This window comes from Typopeltis vanoorti, chromosome 23 (assembly GCF_054136105.1).
Source record: "Typopeltis vanoorti isolate ZY-2024b chromosome 23, IOZ_Tvanoo_1.0, whole genome shotgun sequence".
NCBI classification, from domain to species: Eukaryota; Metazoa; Arthropoda; class Arachnida; order Uropygi; family Thelyphonidae; genus Typopeltis; species Typopeltis vanoorti.
In genome coordinates this window covers 77045686-77070669 of record NC_143571.1, presented here as the reverse complement: position 1 = coordinate 77070669, position 24984 = coordinate 77045686, and the positions used below count along the sequence as shown (strand labels likewise).

The following is a 24984-nucleotide window of genomic DNA, read 5'->3' as shown; positions in this document are numbered from 1 at the left end:
GTCTTATGCTTTTATTAGGGAGCAATGAAGAGTAAGTGACTTTAAACTCAAGCCTATGTTAGTTTATTGTGCACAAAATCCAAGATATAACATTATTGAAGAAATCAGCACAACTGGAAAAGAACTTGAATTTAATGAACTGGATAATGAAGATGAGAAACTTGCTCGATTCTCATTCAGAACAGTTAAGCGAGAATGATCTCCTTCAACAAGAAGAACAGCATGCATAGGAGGAAGATAGGAGTGCGAACAAGAAGAGAATGACTAAGAAGTTAACTGCAAAAGAACTTGAGATAGTTTTCAATCACACTGAATATGCTAAGGAAATTTTGTTTGATGCTGATCCTGATATGGAATAAAGCTTCGAAGTCCTGAAATAATTTCTGAAATTCTAATAATTCCAATTATGGCAGAAACAAATGGTCTGAATTAATTATCCAAGAAATAATTGTCAAAAGAAATTAAAATATAATAAGAACAAACTAACTGAAACAATCATAAACTAACCTCATTAAATTTATCTGCTACCATATAACGTACACGCCATGACTTATCTTCTGCTGCCTGACGCAAGTTTGGCATCACAAATTGTTCAACATCTTCTTGAGGAAGTAATTCGGAAATGGCAACACATGCTTCCACTGCTAAAACTCGTACAGAATCCTGAAAATAATAGAATAAAATGTCATCATGCAAAAGCAACCATTACATGTCAAGTTGCAATGATACGGTTTAACACTAAGAAATTATAAAAAAAAATAATCAAGATGTAATTATTACCAAACAACTCATACTTGTACTGAATGGAAATTCACAAATTTTAATTAAATTTCTTTACAGGAATCAGCATTAATCTATATCACCTTATTTGAGTAGTATCAAAACATGAATAAGGAAATATTTACATTTACTTGTTAAGGAAAATAAAGAATCTCGCATCCCATCATACAATCCCCATATAAGTATCATTCAAAGACTATGTACATCCTTCAGATGCTTACCTGTTCATCCTGAGCCAAATTAGCCCATACAGGAATTAAATCTGACTTCAAATACTCTAACTCGACTACTCTAGCAAACTCTCCAAGTTTGCTTGCAGCTGCTCTTCGAACCATGGGAGTATCATCTTGGCATAAATTACGAAAATGACTGGAGAAAACAAACAAATTTCAATTTTAATTTATTAAACTTCATCTAAATATACAAAAACTTTATTGCAATTTTAATAAAAAAAAATGAATGTAAATAACTTCATTTTCAATGGGTAGTAGATAATCATCATCATCATCAAATTCCTGGTATATACCCTCAAGGGGTGTACAGGATATAATAGTACTACATGAAAAATTTACATCATTACTAACTTCCTATCTACAATTTTCCTCCAAATCAGTCTGTTACTTGTTAAGACTCCAATATTATCAGATCTTATATTTCTTTCTTCTAAGGCACTTTTTACTATAACAATCCATCTATACCTTGGTCTTCCTCTGAGTCTTTTTCCTGCCAACCTGGCACAGAACACTTGTTTTGCTAATCTTTCCTATCCCATTATGTTTATGTGACCATACCACCGAGATTAGCTCTGTTAATGGATTCCTTGATGCTGAAAATGTCATGTTCTTTCCTAAGTTTTTAATATAATATTGCCATTGATGCCATCTGTTCATGCCCCTAATCTTTCTCATATCTGCAGTGTCTAGTCTTTGGTCAAGTATTTTACTTCATACCCAGCTCTCAGATCCATAAGTTAAAATTGGTTTGAACAGTGTCTTGTATACAGCTAATTTAATGTTTTGGCTAATTTCTCTCTTATTCCATATAAATTTATTCAGTTGACTTCCTACCAGAAAGCCTGGACAGAGGGACGAATTCATGATGACTGGAGTAGAGCTCTCATAGTACCCATATATAAAAAGGGAAATAAAACTGCATGTGAAAATTACAGAGGTATTTCCCTACTGGGTGTTCCTGGCAAGATCTATGCAAGTATACTTGAGAAACAGTTGAGAAGAATTGTGGAAGAAAAGCTTGGTGAAGAACAAGCAGGATTCAGGCAAAATAGAGGCTGTCAGGATCAGATCTTCACTTTACGACAAATAGTCGAGAAAGCATGGGAATATAACAAAGATCTGTATTTAAGTTTTGTCGATCTGGAAAAGGCATATGACAAAGTGCCAAGAGAGAAGCTATTCAATACGCTGCAGTTATATGGTGTCAATGGGGCATTATATCAAGCAATACTTAGTCTTTATTTGAGTTGTAAGTCAGCAGTTAGAATTGAGGGAAGTACAGGAAGATGGTTTAATGTTAAATCTGGTGTGAGACAAGGATGTACATTATCCCCTCTGTTATTCATTATCTATATGGATCACATTATGAATCAAAGTGGTATTAAACATGATATCAAAATTGGAGATGTTAATGTCAGCTCTTTGCTTTATGCGGATGACGTTATACTTCTAAATAAATCCGCTACAAGTCTGCAAGATTCTCTGACTAAATTGAATAGCTGTTGTAATAGATATGGTATGAAGGTCAGCAATAAAAAGACAAAGACAATGAAAATAGGCAGAATCATTGAAAATGTTAACTGTGTTGTGAATTCAGAACCTGTGGAACAAGTAAAACATTTCAAACATAGAAATTTCTCTCTTATTCCATATGAATAAATTCATATGGAATAAGAGAGAAATTAGTCGGAACACTAAATTAGCTGTATACAAGACAGCGTTCAAACCAGTTTTAACTTATGGATCTGAGAGCTGGGTCAGAAGTAAAACACTTGACCAAAGACTAGAGACCACAGATATGAGAGTCCTGAGAAAGATTATAGGCATGAACAGATGGCATCAATGGCAATATCATATTAAAAACGAGGATATTAGGAAAGAACTTGACATTGTCAGCATCCAGGAATGCGTTAGCAGAGCTAATCTCAGGTGGTATGGTCACTTAAACAGAATGGGCGAAGAAAGATTAGCAAAACAAGTGTTCTTTGCCAGGTTGGCAGCAAAACGACCCAGAGGAAGACCAAGATATAGGTGGATTGATACGGTACAAAGTGCTTTAGACGATAGAAATATAAGATCTGATAATGTTGGAGTGTTGACAAGTAACAGACTGATTTGGAGGAAAATTGTAGATAGGAAGTTAGTAATGATGTAATTTTTTTCATGTAGTACTATCATATCCTGTACACTCCTTGAGGGTACATGGCAGGAATTTGATGATGATGATGACTTCCTACCATACCAGCTTTGTTGATTCTGTTGTCTATTTCCATATTTAATTTACCATCTTTGCTAAAAACCATGCCTAAGTAGCTGAAATGTTTTACTTGTTCCACAGGTTCTCCATTCGTAATGCAGTTGATATTTTCAACTGCATTATTTTCTTCATCATCATCATCATCAAATTCCTGCCATGTACCCTCAAGGGGTGTACAGGATATGACAGTACTACATGAAAAAATTACATCATTACTAACTTCCTATCTACAATTTTCCTCCAAATCAGTCTGTTACTTGTCAAGACTCCAACATTATCAGATCTTATATTTCTATCGTCTAAGGCACTTTGTACCATATCAATCCACCTATATCTTGGTCTTCCTCTGGGTCGTTTTCCTGCCAACCTGGCAGAGAACACTTGTTTTGCTAATCTTTCCTCTCCCATTCTATTTAAGTGACCATACCATCTGAGATTAGCTCTGCTAACACATTCCTGGATGCTGACAATGTCAAGTTTTTTCCTAATATCCTCATTTTTAATATGATATTGCCATTGATGCCATCTGTTCACGCCTCTAATCTTTCTCAGGACTCTCATATCTGCGGTCTCTAGTCTTTGGTCAAGTGTTTTACTTCTGACCCAGCTCTCAGATCCATAAGTTAAAATTGGTTTGAACACAGTCTTGTACACAGCTAATTTAGTGTTCCGACTAATTTCTTTCTTATTCCATATGAATTTATTCAATTGACTTCCCACGATACCAGCTTTGCTGATTCTGTTGTCTATTTCTATATTTAGTTTACCATCTTCAGTAAAAATTGTGCCTAAGTAGCTGAAATGTTTTACTTGTTCCACAGGTTCTCCATTCACAACACAATTGACATTTTCAATGATTCTGCCTATTTTCATTGTCTTTGTCTTTTTATTGCTGACCTTCATACCATATCTATTACAACAGTTATTCAATTTAGTCAGAGAATCTTGCAGACTTGTAGCGGATTTATTTAGAAGTATAACATCATCCGCATAAAGCAAAGAGCTGACATTAACATCTCCAATTTTGATATCAGGTTTAATACCACATTCCTTCATAATGTGATCCATATAGATAATGAATAACAGAGGGGATAATGTACATCCTTGTCTCACACCAGATTTAACATTAAACCATCTTCCTGTACTTCCTTCAATTCTAACTGCTGACTCACAACTCAAATAAAGACTAAGTATTGCTTGATATAGTGCTCCATTGACACCATATAACTGCAGCGTATTGAATAGCTTCTCTCTTGGCACCTTGTCATATGCCTTTTCCAAATCAACAAAACTTAAATACAGATCTTTGTTATATTCCCATGCTTTCTCGACTATTTGTCGTAAAGTGAAGATCTGATCCTGACAGCCTCTATTTGGCCTGAATCCAGCTTGTTCTTCACCAAGCTTTTCTTCCACAATTCTTCTCAACCGTTTCTCAAGTATACTTGCATAGATCTTGCCAGGAACACTCAGTAGGGAAATACCTCTGTAATTCTCACATTCAGTTTTATTTCCCTTTTTATATATGGGCACTATGAGAGCTTTACTCCAATCATCGGGAATTCGTCCCTCTGTCCAGGCTTTCTGAACTATGCAGTGCAGCCACTGTAAGACTCTTATACCACCATACTTCAGCATTTCTGGTCGAATATCATCTACTCCTGCTGCCTTTCCACATTTCAAGCCTTTGATGGCTTTTTCTACTTCAAGTATGGATATGTATTCCTGACTGCATGCCTGGTCAGTGTTTTTTATCACTGTGCTGTCATCACTGCTTGTTTCATTTAACAGTTTTTCAAAGTAATTACTCCATACTTCAAGGATATCTTTTTCTCCTGTTTTCATTTCACCTTTATCATCTCTAATTCCTTTTACAGCACTCTTTCCTCCATTCCTAAGCTTCTTCAACAACCTCCAGAATATTTTGCCACCTTCTTGATATTTATTTTCTATATTCTTGCCAAAGTCCTCCCATGACTTTTGTTTAGCTAGTTTTACACACTGTTTAGCTTTCTTACATTTGTCTCTGTATTCTGTAAGAGTAAAAGCTGACTTATTTGCCAGGAACTTTTGATATGCTTTCTTCTTTTCCTTCACTGCCTCTTTAACTTCCTGTGTCCACCAGGGAGTTCTGATTTTTTTATCCTTGCACACAACCTCACCACATGCCTCTCTGGCAGAATCAATCAATGTTTCCTTCAGAGTTTGCCACTGAATCTCCAAGGTTTGATTCCTGTTCTCAAACTCTTTCATTTTCTTTTCAATAATATTTCTGTATTTTAGTCTACAGTTCATATCTGAGAGCTGCTCAACTTTTATTCGCTTTAAAACTTTCTTAGATGTTATTCTTTTCAATATGAAATTTAATTTTATCCTGCTCAAGACTAAATAGTGATCACTTCCAATTTCAAATCCTCTGTACACTCTGGTGTCCTGCACCAGGGAGAAAACATCACTATCAACAATAACATAGTCAATGAGACTTTTCTTATTCCTAGCCTCTTCTCTCCATGTGAATTTGTGCACATTTTTATGTTGGAACATGGTGTTAGTAATAACCAGTCCATGTCCTGAGCAGAAATCCAACAGATATTTGCCATTATTATTAGCTTTGCTCTTTTCTCCAAATTTTCCCAAAATATTTTTGTATGTCTCACAATCATTTCCTACTCTACTATTTAGATCCCCAACAAGGACCAACTTTTCCTTTTTCATTGTGTCAGTTGCTTTTTCTAAAGCCTCAAAAAATTCCTCCACTTCTACCTTAGTAGAACCTTCTGTGGGACCATAGGCACAAATAAGTCTCATTGTCCAGTTCCCCATTCTCATATTTGCCCACATTACTCTACTTGAGACTGACTGCCATTCAAGAAGATTAGCCTCGTATTTTGTGTTGAATACTATGGCTACTCCTTCTTTTCCTTGATTGTCATTGCCTGAATATAACATTTTGTATTTATTGCTCAGAAAGATCTCACCAGTTTTGGTCTTTTTTGTTTCAGTCACCCCTATTATGTCGATCTGGTACTTATCTAATTCCTCAGCTAGCTCCATTTCTTTGCCATTCAGGCTTCTTACGTTGATAGTACCGATCTTTAACTCTGGTGATGTTGAGTTGGGGTTTGTTTTCAGATTTGTTCCAGTAGCTGACTTTTCGCTGTTCGCCCTGGTTCCCTGGCGAAAACAACGGGGGCCTTGTTTAACCGGGCGACGCCCCAGCCGGCATGAAATTTTGTCATGTTGTACCATCATTTTTTATTTTGGTTTAACCAATAAGAATACAATTTGGTCGGCTAAATCCCAAATTGCCAGCCCATCCTCGTTCATTCAGTATCAAAGTAGATACCCAACAGGGTGCACCACGAGAAGGTGAGGATTGGACATTAGGTCAGAAGCCCTGGTCGGTTCTCCGCATTCCTTTAAAGGCTATGTGGAGGTCTCCTCTCAGTTATACAGCTTTGACCCTTAAGCACCCCAGGTGGTATGGTCACTTAAACAGAATGGGCGAAGAAAGATTAGCAAAACAAGTGTTCTTTGCCAGGTTGGCAGCAAAACGACCCAGAGGAAGACCAAGATATAGGTGGATTGATACGGTACAAAGTGCTTTAGACGATAGAAATATAAGATCTGATAATGTTGGAGTGTTGACAAGTAACAGACTGATTTGGAGGAAAATTGTAGATAGGAAGTTAGTAATGATGTAATTTTTTTCATGTAGTACTATCATATCCTGTACACTCCTTGAGGGTACATGGCAGGAATTTGATGATGATGATGACTTCCTACCATACCAGCTTTGTTGATTCTGTTGTCTATTTCCATATTTAATTTACCATCTTTGCTAAAAACCATGCCTAAGTAGCTGAAATGTTTTACTTGTTCCACAGGTTCTCCATTCGTAATGCAGTTGATATTTTCAACTGCATTATTTTCTTTGTCTTTTTAATGCTGACCTTCATACCATATCTATTACAATAGTTATTCAATTTAGTCAGGGAATCTTGCAGACTTGTAGCAGATTTATTTAGAAGTATAGCATCATCTGCATAAAGGAAAGAACTGAGATTAACATCTCCAATTTTGATATCAGGTTTAATACCACTTTCCTTCATAATGTAATCCATATAGATAATGAATAACAGAGGGAATAATGTACATCCTTGTCTGACACCAGATTTAACATTAAACCACCTTCCTGTATTTCCTTCAATTCTAACTGTTGACTTACAACTCAAATAAAGACTAAGTATTGTTTGATATAATGGCCCACTGACACCATATAACTGTAGCGTTTTAAATAGCTTCTCTCTTGGCACCTTGTAGTAGATAATAATATTCAACCTAAAAGGTTGATCTTCACTTGATATGAGGTATCTACCTACATACTGAATGAATGAGGATGGGTTGGCAATTTGAGATTTATCCAACCAAATGGTATAACCTGACAGAATAATGTTGGCAGGGGTGTCATCCAATTAAACAAGCCACCCCCACCCCACTGTTTTCATCAGGGAACCAGAACAAACCATGAAAAATCAGCTACTGGAACAAATCTCAACATCAGCACTACCTCCACTTCTACCTTAGTAGAACCTTCTGTGGGACCATAGGCACAAATAAGTCTCATTGTCCAGTTCCCCATTCTCATATTTGCCCACATTACTCTACTTGAGACTGACTGCCATTCAAGAAGATTAGCCTCGTATTTTGTGTTGAATACTATGGCTACTCCTTCTTTTCCTTGATTGTCATTGCCTGAATATAACATTTTGTATTTATTGCTCAGAAAGATCTCACCAGTTTTGGTCTTTTTTGTTTCAGTCACCCCTATTATGTCGATCTGGTACTTATCTAATTCCTCAGCTAGCTCCATTTCTTTGCCATTCAGGCTTCTTACGTTGATAGTACCGATCTTTAACTCTGGTGATGTTGAGTTGGGGTTTGTTTTCAGATTTGTTCCAGTAGCTGACTTTTCGCTGTTCGCCCTGGTTCCCTGGCGAAAACAACGGGGGCCTTGTTTAACCGGGCGACGCCCCAGCCGGCATGAAATTTTGTCATGTTGTACCATCATTTTTTATTTTGGTTTAACCAATAAGAATACAATTTGGTCGGCTAAATCCCAAATTGCCAGCCCATCCTCGTTCATTCAGTATCAAAGTAGATACCCAACAGGGTGCACCACGAGAAGGTGAGGATTGGACATTAGGTCAGAAGCCCTGGTCGGTTCTCCGCATTCCTTTAAAGGCTATGTGGAGGTCTCCTCTCAGTTATACAGCTTTGACCCTTAAGCACCCCAGGTGGTATGGTCACTTAAACAGAATGGGCGAAGAAAGATTAGCAAAACAAGTGTTCTTTGCCAGGTTGGCAGCAAAACGACCCAGAGGAAGACCAAGATATAGGTGGATTGATACGGTACAAAGTGCTTTAGACGATAGAAATATAAGATCTGATAATGTTGGAGTGTTGACAAGTAACAGACTGATTTGGAGGAAAATTGTAGATAGGAAGTTAGTAATGATGTAATTTTTTTCATGTAGTACTATCATATCCTGTACACTCCTTGAGGGTACATGGCAGGAATTTGATGATGATGATGACTTCCTACCATACCAGCTTTGTTGATTCTGTTGTCTATTTCCATATTTAATTTACCATCTTTGCTAAAAACCATGCCTAAGTAGCTGAAATGTTTTACTTGTTCCACAGGTTCTCCATTCGTAATGCAGTTGATATTTTCAACTGCATTATTTTCTTTGTCTTTTTAATGCTGACCTTCATACCATATCTATTACAATAGTTATTCAATTTAGTCAGGGAATCTTGCAGACTTGTAGCAGATTTATTTAGAAGTATAGCATCATCTGCATAAAGGAAAGAACTGAGATTAACATCTCCAATTTTGATATCAGGTTTAATACCACTTTCCTTCATAATGTAATCCATATAGATAATGAATAACAGAGGGAATAATGTACATCCTTGTCTGACACCAGATTTAACATTAAACCACCTTCCTGTATTTCCTTCAATTCTAACTGTTGACTTACAACTCAAATAAAGACTAAGTATTGTTTGATATAATGGCCCACTGACACCATATAACTGTAGCGTTTTAAATAGCTTCTCTCTTGGCACCTTGTAGTAGATAATAATATTCAACCTAAAAGGTTGATCTTCACTTGATATGAGGTATCTACCTACATACTGAATGAATGAGGATGGGTTGGCAATTTGAGATTTATCCAACCAAATGGTATAACCTGACAGAATAATGTTGGCAGGGGTGTCATCCAATTAAACAAGCCACCCCCACCCCACTGTTTTCATCAGGGAACCAGAACAAACCATGAAAAATCAGCTACTGGAACAAATCTCAACATCAGCACTACCACCACCAACATAAGAAGCATCAAAGGAAAAGAAATAGAATTAACAGAAGAATTGGATAAGTACCAGATCAACATAATAGGTGCTAATAAAACAAAGTTTAAAATTTACAAAAACAAAATTTATGAGTTTTTTTCTAGGCAACAAATATCAGATGTTATATTCAAGCAACGGTAATCAAGGAAAAGAAGAAGTAGTTACAGTATTTGACAGTATTAAATATGAGGATAATCTTCTTCAATGACAGTAATACCAGGACAAATATCAGAATGGAAACTGGACAATGACACTTATTTGTGCCTATGGTCCCAAAGAAGGTTCCACTAAAAAGTGGAAGAAATTTTCTAAGCATTAGAGAAAGCAGTCGATGCAATGAAAAAGGAAAAGTTAGTCCTTGTTGGAGATCTAAACAGCAGACTAGAAAATTATTACCAGGCATCTAGAAGTGTTTCTGAAGAAATTTGAAGAAAAGAACAACACTAAAAATAACAATAAGTACTTACAAGATTTCTACTCAGTACATATGGACTAGTTATTACTAACACCATGTTCGAACATCAAAAATGTGTACAAATAATTTACATGAAGAGAAGATGCAAGGAATAAGAAAAGTCTCATTGACAATTGAAAAAGCTCAGAAATAGTTTTTTTAATAAATTCAGTAAAAAAGAATCAGAGATGATAAAGGTAACATCAAAACTGAAGATAAAGATATTCTAGATGTCTGGAGAAATTACTTTGAAAGATTGATAAAGGAAACCAGCAATGATATCATGGTGGCAGAAAACACTCGACATGAATGCAATCAGGAATATATATCATTATCTGAAATGAAGAAAGGCAGCTGGAGTAGATGATATTCGAACAGAAATGCTCAAATGGAAGCTATAAAAGTTTTACAATGGCTATAGTGCATAATTCAAAAGGCAGAAGGTTGAATTCCAGATGATTGGAACAGAGTGCTCATAGTATCCATCTATAAAAAAAAAGGAATAAAACTGCATGTGAGAATTACAGAAGAATTTCCCTACCGTGTGTTCCTAGTAAGGTTTATACAAGTACAGGTGTCCCTTGCTTTATGTGATTAATTGCTTCTATGAAATAATCGCGTAACACAAAATCGCATAAAGTGGATTGAATTTAGCATGGGTGAGATAGGGATGGGGTTTCTTCAAAAGGATAAAAAAAAAGAAAACTAAACCTGTGAGCAAAAGAAATTTTAATGAATGAATTACACAGTCCAACACAATTTTTGCTGACTTTTATATGAGACTTGTTTTTTACTAATTTGGGTGCGCTGATTTCAAATATCAAACCCATTTTTCTCTATCACATCAGTTTTTCCTCTATGGCATTTTCTTTTTGCTAATTTGTTAGTTTTTGATATTTTTAAGGAGGCAGTACTATTTAGAGGATCAAAAAAATCGATTTTTTAATATTATTTTCTGAAAGAGTGTACTTTTAAAAATCTCTTCCTAACTTTTTATCAAGAAATTCGAAAAATCCGAAGATATAGTCTATTATTCAAAGCGGTGCGCAGATCAGAATCGGAGCGCTCACCGCTCTCGCTTGTTAGTAAACGAATAAATGCGTAAGAATCTGCAATGGCACGTACTGGCGCTTTGAATGTGAGAGAGGCCGATAACTAGATACATAACTACTTAACAATATTCATTAAAAATTACAAGAATATTTATAAAAAAATAACAATTTTACTTACACAAGTTTCAGGGAATAAATTTTTGTTTGTAGCAATTTCTGCTGTGTGTTCTGTTTTGGCAATCCCTTTGAATACTCCAACAGTAGCCGGCCATCATGTGAGAATCCCATCTTCCTTGGTACCGATCTTCCATAGTTTTTAAGTCTTGATGAAATCTTTCACCTTGTTCATCGCTGACAGCACCTAAATTCTCGGGAAATCTATCAAGATGACTGTATAGGAAATGAAACTTTATGCTCATGTTGCAACCTAGGTGCTGGAAATTTTCAAGCATTGTTTCCACTAGATCTTTGTAATTGCATGCTGTTTTGTTTCCAAGAAAATTATTCGCAATCATTGTAAATGAAGTCCAGGCCTCTTTCTCAATTTCGTTCATAGAGTTGATGAAATTTGGGTCTCTCATTAAAGTTCTAATTTGCGGTCCATCAAATACACCGGCTTTAATTATTTCATAACTAAGTCATGGAAATTTTTCACATATGTACTGGAAACAGTCACCTTGTAAATCTAAAGCTTTAACATACTGCTTCCTAAGACCTAGTTTGATGTGTAGAGGTGGAAAAATGATTTTTTCTCTGTCGATTAAAAGGTTGATTTATAACATTCCGTTCTCCAACATTTAAGGATATTCTAAGAGGCCAATGTTTCTGACTCTAGTGTTGGTTTCTAGCTCGACTATCCTAGAAACATAGAAAACACGGAAACTTTTGTATATCCTCTTTGAAAGCCAAGTAAAAAGTTCACCATTTTAAGATCCACACAGATGATCCAGTTATGGGCTGTATATTTTAATAACTTCAGAACCTTTTTAATGTCCTCATATGTTTCCTTTAAGTGGACTGAATAGCCAATAGGAATTGAGCCATATACATTCCCATTGTGTAGTAAGGCACACTTGAGACCTCTGCTTGAACTGTCGATAAATAAATGCAACTCATTTGGATGATATTGTACAACACTCATTTCAGTTAGTAAACCTGACACATTGTTACAGTAAACAAACCCACACTTGTGTTTAAAATATTGTACAAGATTACTTTCCCTGCTACGATAAAAAGTTATCTTCGTATCTTGCTCGAGTAAGTTCTTTTCATTTAATCTTGAAGCTAACAATTCCGACGATTCCTTTGATAAGCCCAAATCTCTTACTAAGTCATTCAATTCCGCTTGAGTAAAATGTTGGGGTCCAGAACTAGAAATTAAATTTTCATTGTCTAAATCAACATCCGGGTCTTGCTCCTCAAGAACATCTGGCATATCCCGATCATGCTCGTTCTCAAGTAAACTAAGTCCTTTATAAATTGGCACGGCTATTTCATTGGAATGAGCAACTGGCCGAATTGCTGAGTCGAGATTTGGATACACAATTTTTTTCTTATTCTTCTTATTATAACCAGAAGTCTGAACTAAACAAAAATAGCAATCATCTACGTGATTTTTTTGGTTCACGCCAAATCACTGGAATGCCAAAAGCTAATTTTTGGCGTTTTCCCTTGCTCCACTGTCGTAAATTTTCTACACGACTTACACACTTTATTTGGAGCCCATGACTTGTCCTGATCTGCAATTTTTACGTCAAAGTATGCAAAGTACACTTTCTTAACAAAATCAGCGATATTTATCCTTTGACTAGGAACAGTAAAGCTGCCACAAATGTAGCAGAAGGAATCTACACTATTGACACAATTTCGAGTAGTAGACACGATGTATTTTCTTCACTGGCGACTAACATGCAATTAACATAACAAAAAAAAAAACAGAGACTTTATTGAAAGGTTATAAGCGCTCATCATACTTTCAAGATCGATTAACGATTGACTGATTTCGATCGTTCTTTGTCTGCTATGACGCATATAGCATTCATTTGTTTCAGGCAGTTGTCATCACCTACTTTTCATCACCTAAATGTATTAGGTTGGTTATCGGCCTCTCTCGCATTCAAAGCGCCAGTACGTGCCGTTGCAGGTTCTTATGCATTTATTCATTTACTAACAAGCGAGAGCGGTGAGCGCTCAGATTGTGATCTGCGCACTGCTTTGAATAATAGGCTATATCTTCGGGAATTTTTCGAAAGTCTTGATAAAAAGTTAGGAACAGATTTTTAAAATACATACTTTTAGAAAATAATATTAAAAAAATCGATTTTTTTGATCCTCTAAATAGTACTGCCTCCTAAAACTACCAAAAACTTACAAATTAGCAAAAAAGAAAATGCCATAGAGGAAAATCTTAAGTGATAGAGAAAAATGGGTTTGATATTTGAAATCAGCACAACCAAATTAGTAAAAAACAAGTGTCAGATCATAATCAACAGAAAAAAAAAAATTTTTTTTTGTTGGCCAGTGTTATTTAAACTTATAAACAAAACACACAAATTTCGTCGAGATTGAACACTTGCTGAGGCAAATAACCACGTTCCTGAATTACACTTAGAAAATTTGCTGGAAAGTTCTCAGCAGCAACATCAGCTTGAGATTATGGAATCCATGTCACACCTTGAAACGTTCAAACCACCCAGCACTTGCAGTAAAAGATTGCACTTTAAGATTAGGATCTATAGCAATTCTTTGACAGAGAGGAATTGTATGCAAGAGACCACTTATATTTGAATGAGGAAGGACGTAGGCATCTGGAGAGATTGCTGTTCTGAAAAAGTCTGTGTGTCTCAGGGAGGATGGTAGCAGGGGTGGCCTCTTGTGGGAATAGGTACTTGGGAGAAGGGGAACGACATCAGGTAACACTGAACTCAGTGGAGTCTAGAGGGGATAATGCTGGGTATAGAAACAATGGCATTTATATGCTATATACTAATACCAGGAGTATCCGGAATAAGGGAGAGGAATTGATGGCGCAGATATACCCTGATAAGTTGGAACATAAAATATTTCATCTTATCATTGTATAACAGAACGAATACACAATAAGAAACATTATACCATGTTTGCCTCTGAGTGTTAAAATAATGCATTGTAAATATATCCAATATTTCATACTATGAGAAAACAAATAAGTATGCATTTTGTACCACTCACAAATTAGTTAAATAATAATGGAAGTGTAGACCTGTAGCAAAGTTTAATAGGGCATTGTGTACTAAGAGACATAGAATGTTAGCACGTTCAAGATTGGGGGGGGGGGGGGGGTGAAGTCCAAAGGTCACGGAGCAGCAAAGCGAAGGAGCCGTTCGCCCCAAGCAATCATTACAGCGGAGAAAGCTGGACGCCGTGACGTGAGCCCACGTGAGTGCGTTGGGTGGACATCGTGGAATGTGAGAATCACTGAGAAAGAAAGGTGAAAATATAAGGGTCTAGCACCCCTGAAAAAAGGCCTTTTGTTCCAGGGTCTCCTGGTGTTCATCTCGCAGTGTCGTGAGCAGGTAAAGGGTGGAGGGTTTTGATAGATACAGCGGCGGAACTAAACGTAGTATCTTCGCAGAAGGAATAAGCCCGGCCGTCCATAGAAAGCTAGATTGGAGCACATGGACATTTCGTCTAAGGAGAGGCAGAATCCGGTGGACCTTTGACGCGATGCAGAACCAAGGACAGATAAGTAGATTTTATTTGTATTTTGCTGATTGTGAATGAAAGATTTGTGCCACGTTGTAAAAGCAGGAAGGAACATTAATGAAATTAATTAGGACTGAACTGCAGTGATCTAGAGAGGGTTACCTAAAGATCTTACTGTCTCCTATTGTGTTAGGGTTACATAATATGTTCTAGGAGGTTAAAAATATGTTTAAAGTAAGGAATTGCTACCAAGAAGGGATTGTAAAAGATATAAATGCTATCTTGTGTGGTTTGATTGAACTACTAAAAAAATAGAGTTATTGTGATAATCATGCATGATTAAAGTATTTAAGGGTAAAAATAAGAAATCTTACTTCAGATATTTACAGTTTAATCAGTTTGAGTATACTTCATCATCATCATCATCAAATTCCTGCCATGTACCCTCAAGGGGTGTACAGGATATGACAGTACTACATGAAAAAATTACATCATTACTAACTTCCTATCTACAATTTTCCTCCAAATCAGTCTGTTACTTGTCAAGACTCCAACATTATCAGATCTTATATTTCTATCGTCTAAGGCACTTTGTACCGTATCAATCCACCTATATCTTGGTCTTCCTCTGGGTCGTTTTCCTGCCAACTTGGCAGAGAACACTTGTTTTGCTAATCTTTCCTCTCCCATTCTATTTAAGTGACCATACCATCTGAGATTAGCTCTGCTAACGCATTCCTGGATGCTGACAATGTCAAGTTCTTTCCTAATATCCTCATTTTTAATATGATATTGCCATTGATGCCATCTGTTCACGCCTCTAATCTTTCTCAGGACCCTCATATCTGCGGTCTCTAGTCTTTGGTCAAGTGTTTTACTTCTGACCCAGCTCTCAGATCCATAAGTTAAAATTGGTTTGAACACAGTCTTGTATACAGCTAATTTAGTGTTCCGACTAATTTCTTTCTTATTCCATATGAATTTATTCAATTGACTTCCGACGATACCAGCTTTGCTGATTCTGTTGTCTATTTCTATATTTAGTTTACCATCTTCACTAAAAATTGTGCCTAAGTAGCTGAAATGTTTTACTTGTGCCAAAGGTTCTCCATTCACAGCACAGTCGACATTTTCAATGATTCTGCCTATTTTCATTGTCTTTGTCTTTTTATTGCTGACCTTCATACCATATCTATTACAACAGCTATTCAATTTAGTCAGAGAATCTTGCAGACTTGTAGCGGATTTATTTAGAAGTATAACATCATCCGCATAAAGCAAAGAGCTGACATTAACATCTCCAATTTTGATATCAGGTTTAATACCACATTCCTTCATAATGTGATCCATATAGATAATGAATAACAGAGGGGATAATGTACATCCTTGTCTCACACCAGATTTAACATTAAACCATCTTCCTGTACTTCCTTCAATTCTAACTGCTGACTCACAACTCAAATAAAGACTAAGTATTGCTTGATATAATGCCCCATTGACACCATATAACTGCAGCGTATTGAACAGCTTCTCTCTTGGCACCTTGTCATATGCCTTTTCCAAATCGACAAAACTTAAATACAGATCTTTGTTATATTCCCATGCTTTCTCGACTATTTGTGGTAAAGTGAAGATCTGATCCTGACAGCCTCTATTTGGCCTGAATCCAGCTTGTTCTTCACCAAGCTTTTCTTCCACAATTCTTCTCAACCGTTTCTCAAGTATACTTGCATAGATCTTGCCAGGAACACTCAGTAGGGAAATACCTCTGTAATTCTCACATTCAGTTTTATTTCCCTTTTTATGTATGGGTACTATGAGAGCTCTACTCCAATCATTGGGAATTCGTCCCTCTGTCCAGGCTTTCTGAACTATGCAGTGCAGCCACTGTAAGACTCTTATACCACCATACTTCAGCATTTCTGGTCGAATATCATCTACTCCTGCTGCCTTTCCACATTTCAAGCCTTTGATGGCTTTTTCTACTTCAAGTATGGATATGTATTCCTGACTGCATGCCTGGTCAGTGTTTTTTATCACTGTGCTATCATCACTGCTTGTTTCATTTAGCAGTTTTTCAAAGTAATTACTCCATACTTCAAGGATATCTTTTTCTCCTGTTTTCATTTCACCTTTATCATCTCTAATTCCTTTTACAGCACTCTTTCCTCCATTCCTAAGCTTCTTCAACAACCTTCAGAATATTTTGCCACCTTCTTGATATTTAATTTCTATATTCTTGCCAAAGTCCTCCCATGACTTTTGTTTAGCTAGTTTTACACACTGTTTAGCTTTCTTACATTTGTCTCTGTATTCTGTAAGAGTAAAAGCTGACTTATTTGCCAGGAACTTTTGATATGCTTTCTTCTTTTCCTTCACTGCCTCTTTAACTTCCTGTGTCCACCAGGGAGTTCTGATTTTTTTATCCTTGCACACAACCTCACCACATGCCTCTCTGGCAGAATCAATCAATGTTTCCTTCAGAGTTTGCCACTGAATCTCCAAGGTTTGATTCCTGTTCTCAAACTCTTTCATTTTCTTTTCAATAATATTTCTGTATTTTAGTCTACAGTTCACATCTGAGAGCTGCTCAACTTTTATTCGCTTTAAAACTTTCTTACATGTTATTCTTTTCAATATGAAATTCAATTTTATCCTGCTCAAGACTTAATAGTGATCGCTTCCAATTTCATATCCTCTGTACACTCTGGTGTCCTGCACCACGGAGAAAACATCACTATCAACAATAACATAGTCAATGAGACTTTTCTTATTCCTAGCCTCTTCTCTCCATGTGAATTTGTGCACATTTTTATGTTGGAACATGGTGTTAGTAATAACCAGTCCATGTCCTGAGCAGAAATCCAACAGATATTTGCCATTATTATTAGCTTTGCTCTTTTCTCCAAATTTTCCCAAAATATTTTTGTATGTCTCACAATCATTTCCTACTCTACTATTTAGATCCCCAACAAGGACCAACTTTTCCTTTTTCATTGTGTCAGTTGCTTTTTCTAAAGCCTCAAAAAATTCCTCCACTTCTACCTTAGTAGAACCTTCTGTGGGACCATAGGCACAAATAAGTCTCATTGTCCAGTTCCCCATTCGTATACTTATATTATTGTAATGTTCTAATTAGATCCTGACTGTCAGGAACTCCCTTAAGGTGGGAATTAAGCTTATTGTACTGTATGTACATATATATGATATCTAATAAACCTTGCTTGTGTACCCAACTAAGACTATCTGTGATTTCTGGAATCCGATGCACCGCTTATAAAAAAGTACTACGAACTTAGGCAGGAGACTAGAATATGAATAGATTTTGGCTATGTCTGCAAAATTACAAGGTATCACTTAAGTACTGTCTTGAGATCACCTCTTGATTAATAATATTGTTTAATCTAAAAGCGCTAAGTGGCGCAGTGAAATATAAATTTCTTAGTGCTTTACAAGGGGTTGATCTCAGACAATCTGATACTCTGGTATTGGCTCAAACTTCAGGCAATTCCTTTGTCCCCCAGAGGTACCACGTGATACCCGAATGACAGTTTGACCCAAAGACTAAAGGACAGATATATGAGTAGAAAGTATGACACAACAGTGGAGTCTATAGGGGATAATGCTGAGTATTGAAACAATGGCATTTATATGCTATATACTAATGCCAGGAGTATCCGGAATAAGGGAGATGAAATTGGTGGCGCAGATAGCATCAGCCTGGCCAAAATTATTGGGATCACTGAGACATGGTTGACAGAAGAGGATATAATAACAGGAATAGAAGTCGCTGGGTACAGCATTTTTCGGCAGGATAGGAAGGGAAAGCGTCGTGGTGGAGTACTGCTTCTTATAAGTGATGACCTATGTCCTCTAAGAGTGGAGACTTTGGAAGGCAGTGGCACTAATGATTTTGAAAGCATATGGTGTGAGGTAGAGGTGGGCAAGACAGGATATTTAGTGGGGTGTTGCTACAGATCCAGGAGTACAGAGAGTGGGGACCAGGAAATGTTTAGACAGTTGAGTTTGGCAAGTGCAAGAAGAATGATTGTTATGAGAGATTTTAACTACAGTAGTATAAACTGGGGAGAGGAAGAAGCATGTAGCAATAAGGGAATGGAATTTCTAGAATTCTTGAGGGACAAATGTCTTAGGCAACATGTAATAGAGGGAACAAGAGGTTCAAGAATTTTGGATTTGGTTATAGCATCAGAAGAGTTGATAACTGAGATGACATCTCTTCCACCAGTTGGAGAGAGTGACCATATGTTTTTGACTTGGAAAATGAATAGACATGCAAGAGTCTCAGAGAAAATAGCTTTTCTCTGTTTTTTTAGTCTTGGAAGTATTTTGATCACAATTACCTCTTTTTTCCATAATGTTTGCATTGCAGAAGACTCCAACAATGGAGCTTACTAGTTCTATGCCTTCTGTGAAACTGACATGCCACACAATGCCACTTTGTCAAAGTGGTGAGCTCATAAAGTCACGTGACCAAGCACAGGGTGAGTGCGAAATTGATAACGGTTGCAATTTTTAAAATTAACTTTTTAAAATCACGTTATAGCGAAACACGTAAAATGAGATTGTGTATAATGAGGGATACCTGTATAATTGAAAAAATGGCTAGGAAAAATTGTGCATGAGAAGCTTGTAGAAGAACAAGCTCGGTTCAGGTCAAACAGAGGTTGTCAGAATCGGATATTCACTTTAATTTTATTTAATAACATGTTGAACCTCCTTTAGCGAATGTCAATACTGATCTTCAATTCCCTGTGCATAGTTCAACAAAATATTGATCGGGAACAGCCTTCATCAAATACTTCGGTCCATTGCTGCACAAGAGGTCAGTTTGTCTGTATAAGCTTCTCAGACAATGGCATTCCTGCCAGACTGTCTTATGACCATAGTTATGCTTCTTAGAAAAGCAATGCAAGTTATTCTTATCCTGATTTATAGGATATCTCACCTTTTGACACAGTCAGTGCTGCTGTTTTCAAGCTCATAGCTCCAGCCAGACAGGCAATTGCAATAAGCCCTTTATCAAATGCTGAAAGATACTTTATTTTTGTCATTGTGGTCATCAATACTGATGATTACTGACCAGCAGAATATACTTAAATATTTGTCTAGAACATGTGGTGACACATGGGACCAAGTATTTTGCATATATATTGTTTAAGTAACGTTCATGTACATCTGCATACAGGTTTCTAATTCAGTGGTCGGTACATATATCAAGCAATACTCAGCCTATATTTTAGGTGTAAATCAGCAGTTAGAATTGAAGAAGTTATAGGAAGATGGTTTGATGTTAAATCAGGTGTGAGACAAGGGTGTACGTTATCTCCACTGTTAATTATCTATATGGATCACATCACATTAAGAAGGAAAGTAGTATTAAACCTGATATCAAAATTGGATATGTTAATCTCGGTTCATTATTTTATGCTGATGATGTGATATTTCTAAATAAATCCAGTACAATTCTGCAGGATTCCCTGACTTCATTGAATAACTGCTGAAATAAATTTGGTATGAAATTGAATGGAGAATCTATAGAACAAACACATTTCACCTATTCAGGCACCATTTTTTAGTGAAAATGGCAAATTAAATTTGGAAACAGACAACAGTATTAGCAAAGCTGATATGGTAGGAAGTTAACTGAATAAATTTATATGGAATAAGAGAAAAATTGGACAAAACATAAAACTAGCTATATACAAGTCATTGTTCAAACTAATTTTAACTTATAGTTCTGAGAGTTGGGTAAGGAATAAAACACTTGATCAAACACGAGACTATTGATACAAGAATTCCCAGAAGGATTAGGAGAATGAAAAGATGACATCAACAGCAATATCATATTAAAAACAAGGATATCAGGAAAGAACTCAACATTGTTAGCATCCAGGAATGCATTGGCAGAGTTAATCTCAGGTGTCTTTGCCAGAATGGCAGTAAAAGACTCACAGGAAGACCAAGATGTAGGTGGACTAATATAGTAAAAAGTGCTTTGAAGGGAGAAATGTAAGATCTGATAATATTGAAATGTTGACAGATAACAGGTTAATTTGGAGGAAAATTGTCGAGAAAATGCATACAAAACAAAAAAAAAAAAAATGATACATCTGCGGAGAGAGAAAGAGTGAGAGAATATCAATTGATTGTACTACCCTTTTCTGGCTACCACCAAAATTTCACTGAAGTTTTTAGTGAATCATCCCAAATGTGAAAACAGCAGATTTGGATTTGTATAGAGTTAGAAACTGAACAGGTGAAAAATGGTATCTTAATACAGTGAGGAGAAAGAAAAGACTTGAGGTTATAGATGTGATGTGTTCATATCAGGAAAGGACTGAAGGATATGCCAACACAAAAAGAGAACTCTGATCTTGGTATTATCTTGGGAGATCTGAGGTATCAGGAACCAAACCTTGGAGATGTGGTGAGGTTGTCTGCAAGAATAGAAAAATCAGAACTCCATGGTGGACACAGGAAGTTAAAGAGGCAGTGAAGGAAAAGAAGAAAGCATATCAAAAGTTCCTGGCAAATAAGTCAGCTTGTGCTCTTAGAGAATACACACACAAATGTAAGAAAGCTAAACACTGTGTAAAATTAGCTAAACAAAAGTCATGGGAAGACTTTGATAAGAACATAGAAAATAAATATCAAGAAGGTGGCAAGATATTCTGGAGGTTGTTGAAAAAGCTTAGAAATGGAGGAAAGAGTGCAGTAAAAGGAGTTAGAGATGATAAAGGTGACATGAAAATGAAAACTGGAGAAAAAGATATCCTTGAAGTATGGAGTAATTACTTCGAAAAATTGCTAAATGAAACAAACAGTGACAGCACAGTGGTAAAAAACACTCAACAGGCACATACAGTCAGGAACACATATCCATACTTGAAGTAGAAAAAGCCATCAAAGCTTGAAATGTGGAAAGGCAGCAGGAATAGATGATATTCGACCAGAAATGCTCAAGTATGGAGGTATAAAAGTCTTAAAATGGCTGCACTGCATAGTTCAGAAAGCCTGGACAGAGGGACGAATTACCGATAATTGGAGTAGAGCTCTCATAGTACCCATATATAAAAAGGGAAATAAAACTGAATGTGAGAATTACAGAGGTATTTCCCTACCAAGTGTTCTTGGTAAGATATATTAAGTTTTGCAAGTATACTTGCAAAACGGGTGAGAAGAATTGTGGAAGAACAAGCTGGATTCAGGCCAAATAGAGGCTGTCAGGATCAGATCTTTACTTTACAACAAATAGTGGAGAAATCATGGGAATATAACAAAGATCTGTATTTAATTATTTAAAGTAAAGAGCCAATAGGCTTCATTTTGGTGATGAAAAACATTACTTAAATTAAGAGGATATTAAATCCCACATTGTTTTAAAACTGAATAAGAAACTCAAAGATCGGAATCAAAGGGTTTCGTGCCGAATACAGTAACTATAAATGTATCGGCGACTACTAGCGTAAGCTAAAGCACGTAGTTCAGGTATGTAGTACAAACTAGGGCAACTCGTTGCAAAGGTGGAGAAAGTTGTGATCGCTATTCTTAGTATTTTCCATAATGTAAAACCCATCTCCTAGGAGATGTATGATGTTATACATTATGGTGGGAGGTCACTACCCAGACCAGTTTCGATCTTTATTGAGATCTCATCAGTGAGTAGCTAGACCAAAGTATAATACTAAGGGTATAGCGAAAAGAACTTATGAGATCTCAATAAAGATCGAAACCGGTCTGGGTAGTGACACTCCCACCATAATGTATAACATCATACATCTCCTAGGAGATGGGTTTTACATTATGGAAAAAACTAAGAATAACGATCGGAACTTTCTCCACCTTTGCAACGAGTTGACCTAGTTTGTACTATGTACTTGAACTATGTGCTTTAGCTTATGCTAGTAGTCGCCAATACATTTATAGTTACTATATTTGGCATGAAACTCTTTGATTCCAATCATTGAGTTTCTTATTCGGTTTTAAAACAATGTGGGATTTAATATCCCATTAATTTAAATAATGTTTTACATCACCGAAATGAAGCCGATTGGCTCTTTACTTTAAATAATTTATGGGTGCACCTTTTTGACAACTCATATAGCAGAGTAAATAAGTTCTTTTCGCTATACCCTTAGTATTATATTTTGGTCTAGCTACTCACTGATGAGATCTCAATAAAGATCGAAACCGGTCTGGGTAGTGACCTCCCACCATAATGTATAACATCATATATCTCCTAGGAGATGGGTTTTACATTATGGCAAATACTAAGAATGGCAATCAGAACTTTCTCCACCTTTGCAACGAGGTGCCCTAGTTTGTACTACGTACTTGAACTATGTGCTTTAGCCTACGCTAGTAATCACCAATAAGTTTATACTTACTATATTCGACATGAAACTCTCTGATTCCGATCTTTGAGTTTCTTATTCAGTTTTAAAACAATAGGGGATTTAATATCCCCTTAATTTAAATAAGATCTCTATATAAGTTCTGTTGATCTAGAAAAGGCATATGACAAGGTGCCAAGAGAGAAGCTATTCAAAATGCTACAGTTATATGGTGTTGATGGGCCATTATATCAAGCAATACTTAGTCTTTATTTGAGTTGTAAGTCAGTAGTTAGAAATGAAGGAAGTACAGGAAGATGGTACATTAATATTAAATCTGGTGTAAGACAAAGAGGTACATTATCCCCTCTGTTGTTAATTATCTATATGATCACATTATGAAGGAAACTGGTATTAAACCTGATATCAAGATTAGAGATGTTAATGTCAGCTCTTTGCTTTATGCAGATGATGTTATACTTCTAAATAAATCTGCTACAGGCCTGCAGGATTCCCTGACTAAATTGAATCACTGTTGTGATAAACATGGTATGAAGGTCAGCAATAACAAGACAATGAAAATAAGCAGAATCACTGAGAATGTCAACTGCGTTGTGAATGGAGAACATGTAGAACAAGTAAAACATTTCAGCTACTTAGGCATAAAATAAATATATCTTTATCATCATTCTCTTAGCAACCAAATTTATCAATTAACTTATATTTTAGCATTAACATAGTTGCATGCTTTTTAGTGAAGATGGTAAAAAAAAAACCCAACTACAAAATGATGGTACAACAACAAAATTTCATGCCGGCTGGGGCATCGCTTGGTTAAACAAGGCCCACGTTGTTTTCGCCAGGAAACCAGGATGAACAGCGAAAAGTCAGCTACTAGAACAAATCTGAAAGCACACCCCAACTCAACATCACCAGAGTTAAAGATCGGTACTATCAACATAAGAAACCTGAATGGCAAAGAAATGGAGCTAGCTGAGGAATTAGATAAGTACTAGATCGACATAATAGGGGTGACTGAAACAAAAGAGACAAAAACTGGTGAGATCTTTCTGAACAATAAATACAAAACGTTATATTCAGGAAATGACAATCCAGGAAAACAAGGAGTAGCCATAGTATTCAACACAAAATATGAGGGTAATCTTCTTGAATGGCAGGCAGTCTCAAATAGAGTGATGTGGGCAAATATCAGAATGGGAAACTGGGCATGAGACTTATTTGTGCCTATGGTCCCACAGAAGGTTCTACTAAGGTAGAAGTGGTGGAATTTTTTGAGGCTTTAGAAAAAGCAACTGACACAATGAAAAAGGAAAAGTTGGTCCTTGTTTGGGATCTAAATAGCAAGTAGGAAATGATTGTCAGACATACAAAAATATTTTGGGAAAATTTGGAGAAAAAAGCAAAGCCAATAATAATGGCAAATAACTGTTGGATTTCTGCTCAGATCATGGATTGGTTATTACTAACACTATGTTCCAACATAAAAATGTGCACAAATTCACACGGAGAGAAGAGGCAAGGAATATGAAAAGTCTCATTGACTGTGTTATTGTTGATAGTGATGTTTTCTCCGTGGTGCAGGACACCAGAGTGTACAAAGGATTTGATATTGGAAGCGATCACTATTTAGTCTTGAGCAGGATAAAATTTAATTTCGTATTGAAAATAATAACATGTAAGAAAGTTTTAAAGCAAATAAAAGTTGAGCAGCTCTCAGATGTGA

The 24984-nt window shown here is 36.3% G+C and overlaps 1 protein-coding gene across 1 annotated transcript in view; it reads right to left on the bottom strand.

The window, feature by feature from the left end:
- Positions 1–24984, bottom strand: part of Pp2A-29B (Protein phosphatase PP2A regulatory subunit A) — a 239122-nt gene that overhangs the window by 133793 nt on the left and 80345 nt on the right. The window contains exons 6-7 of the mRNA XM_090413204.1: positions 1002–1149; positions 508–663 (exon numbers count right to left, since the gene is read on the bottom strand). Of these exons, the coding sequence (XP_090269330.1) occupies positions 508–663; positions 1002–1149 (304 nt within the window). The remainder of the gene's footprint in view (positions 1–507; positions 664–1001; positions 1150–24984) is intronic.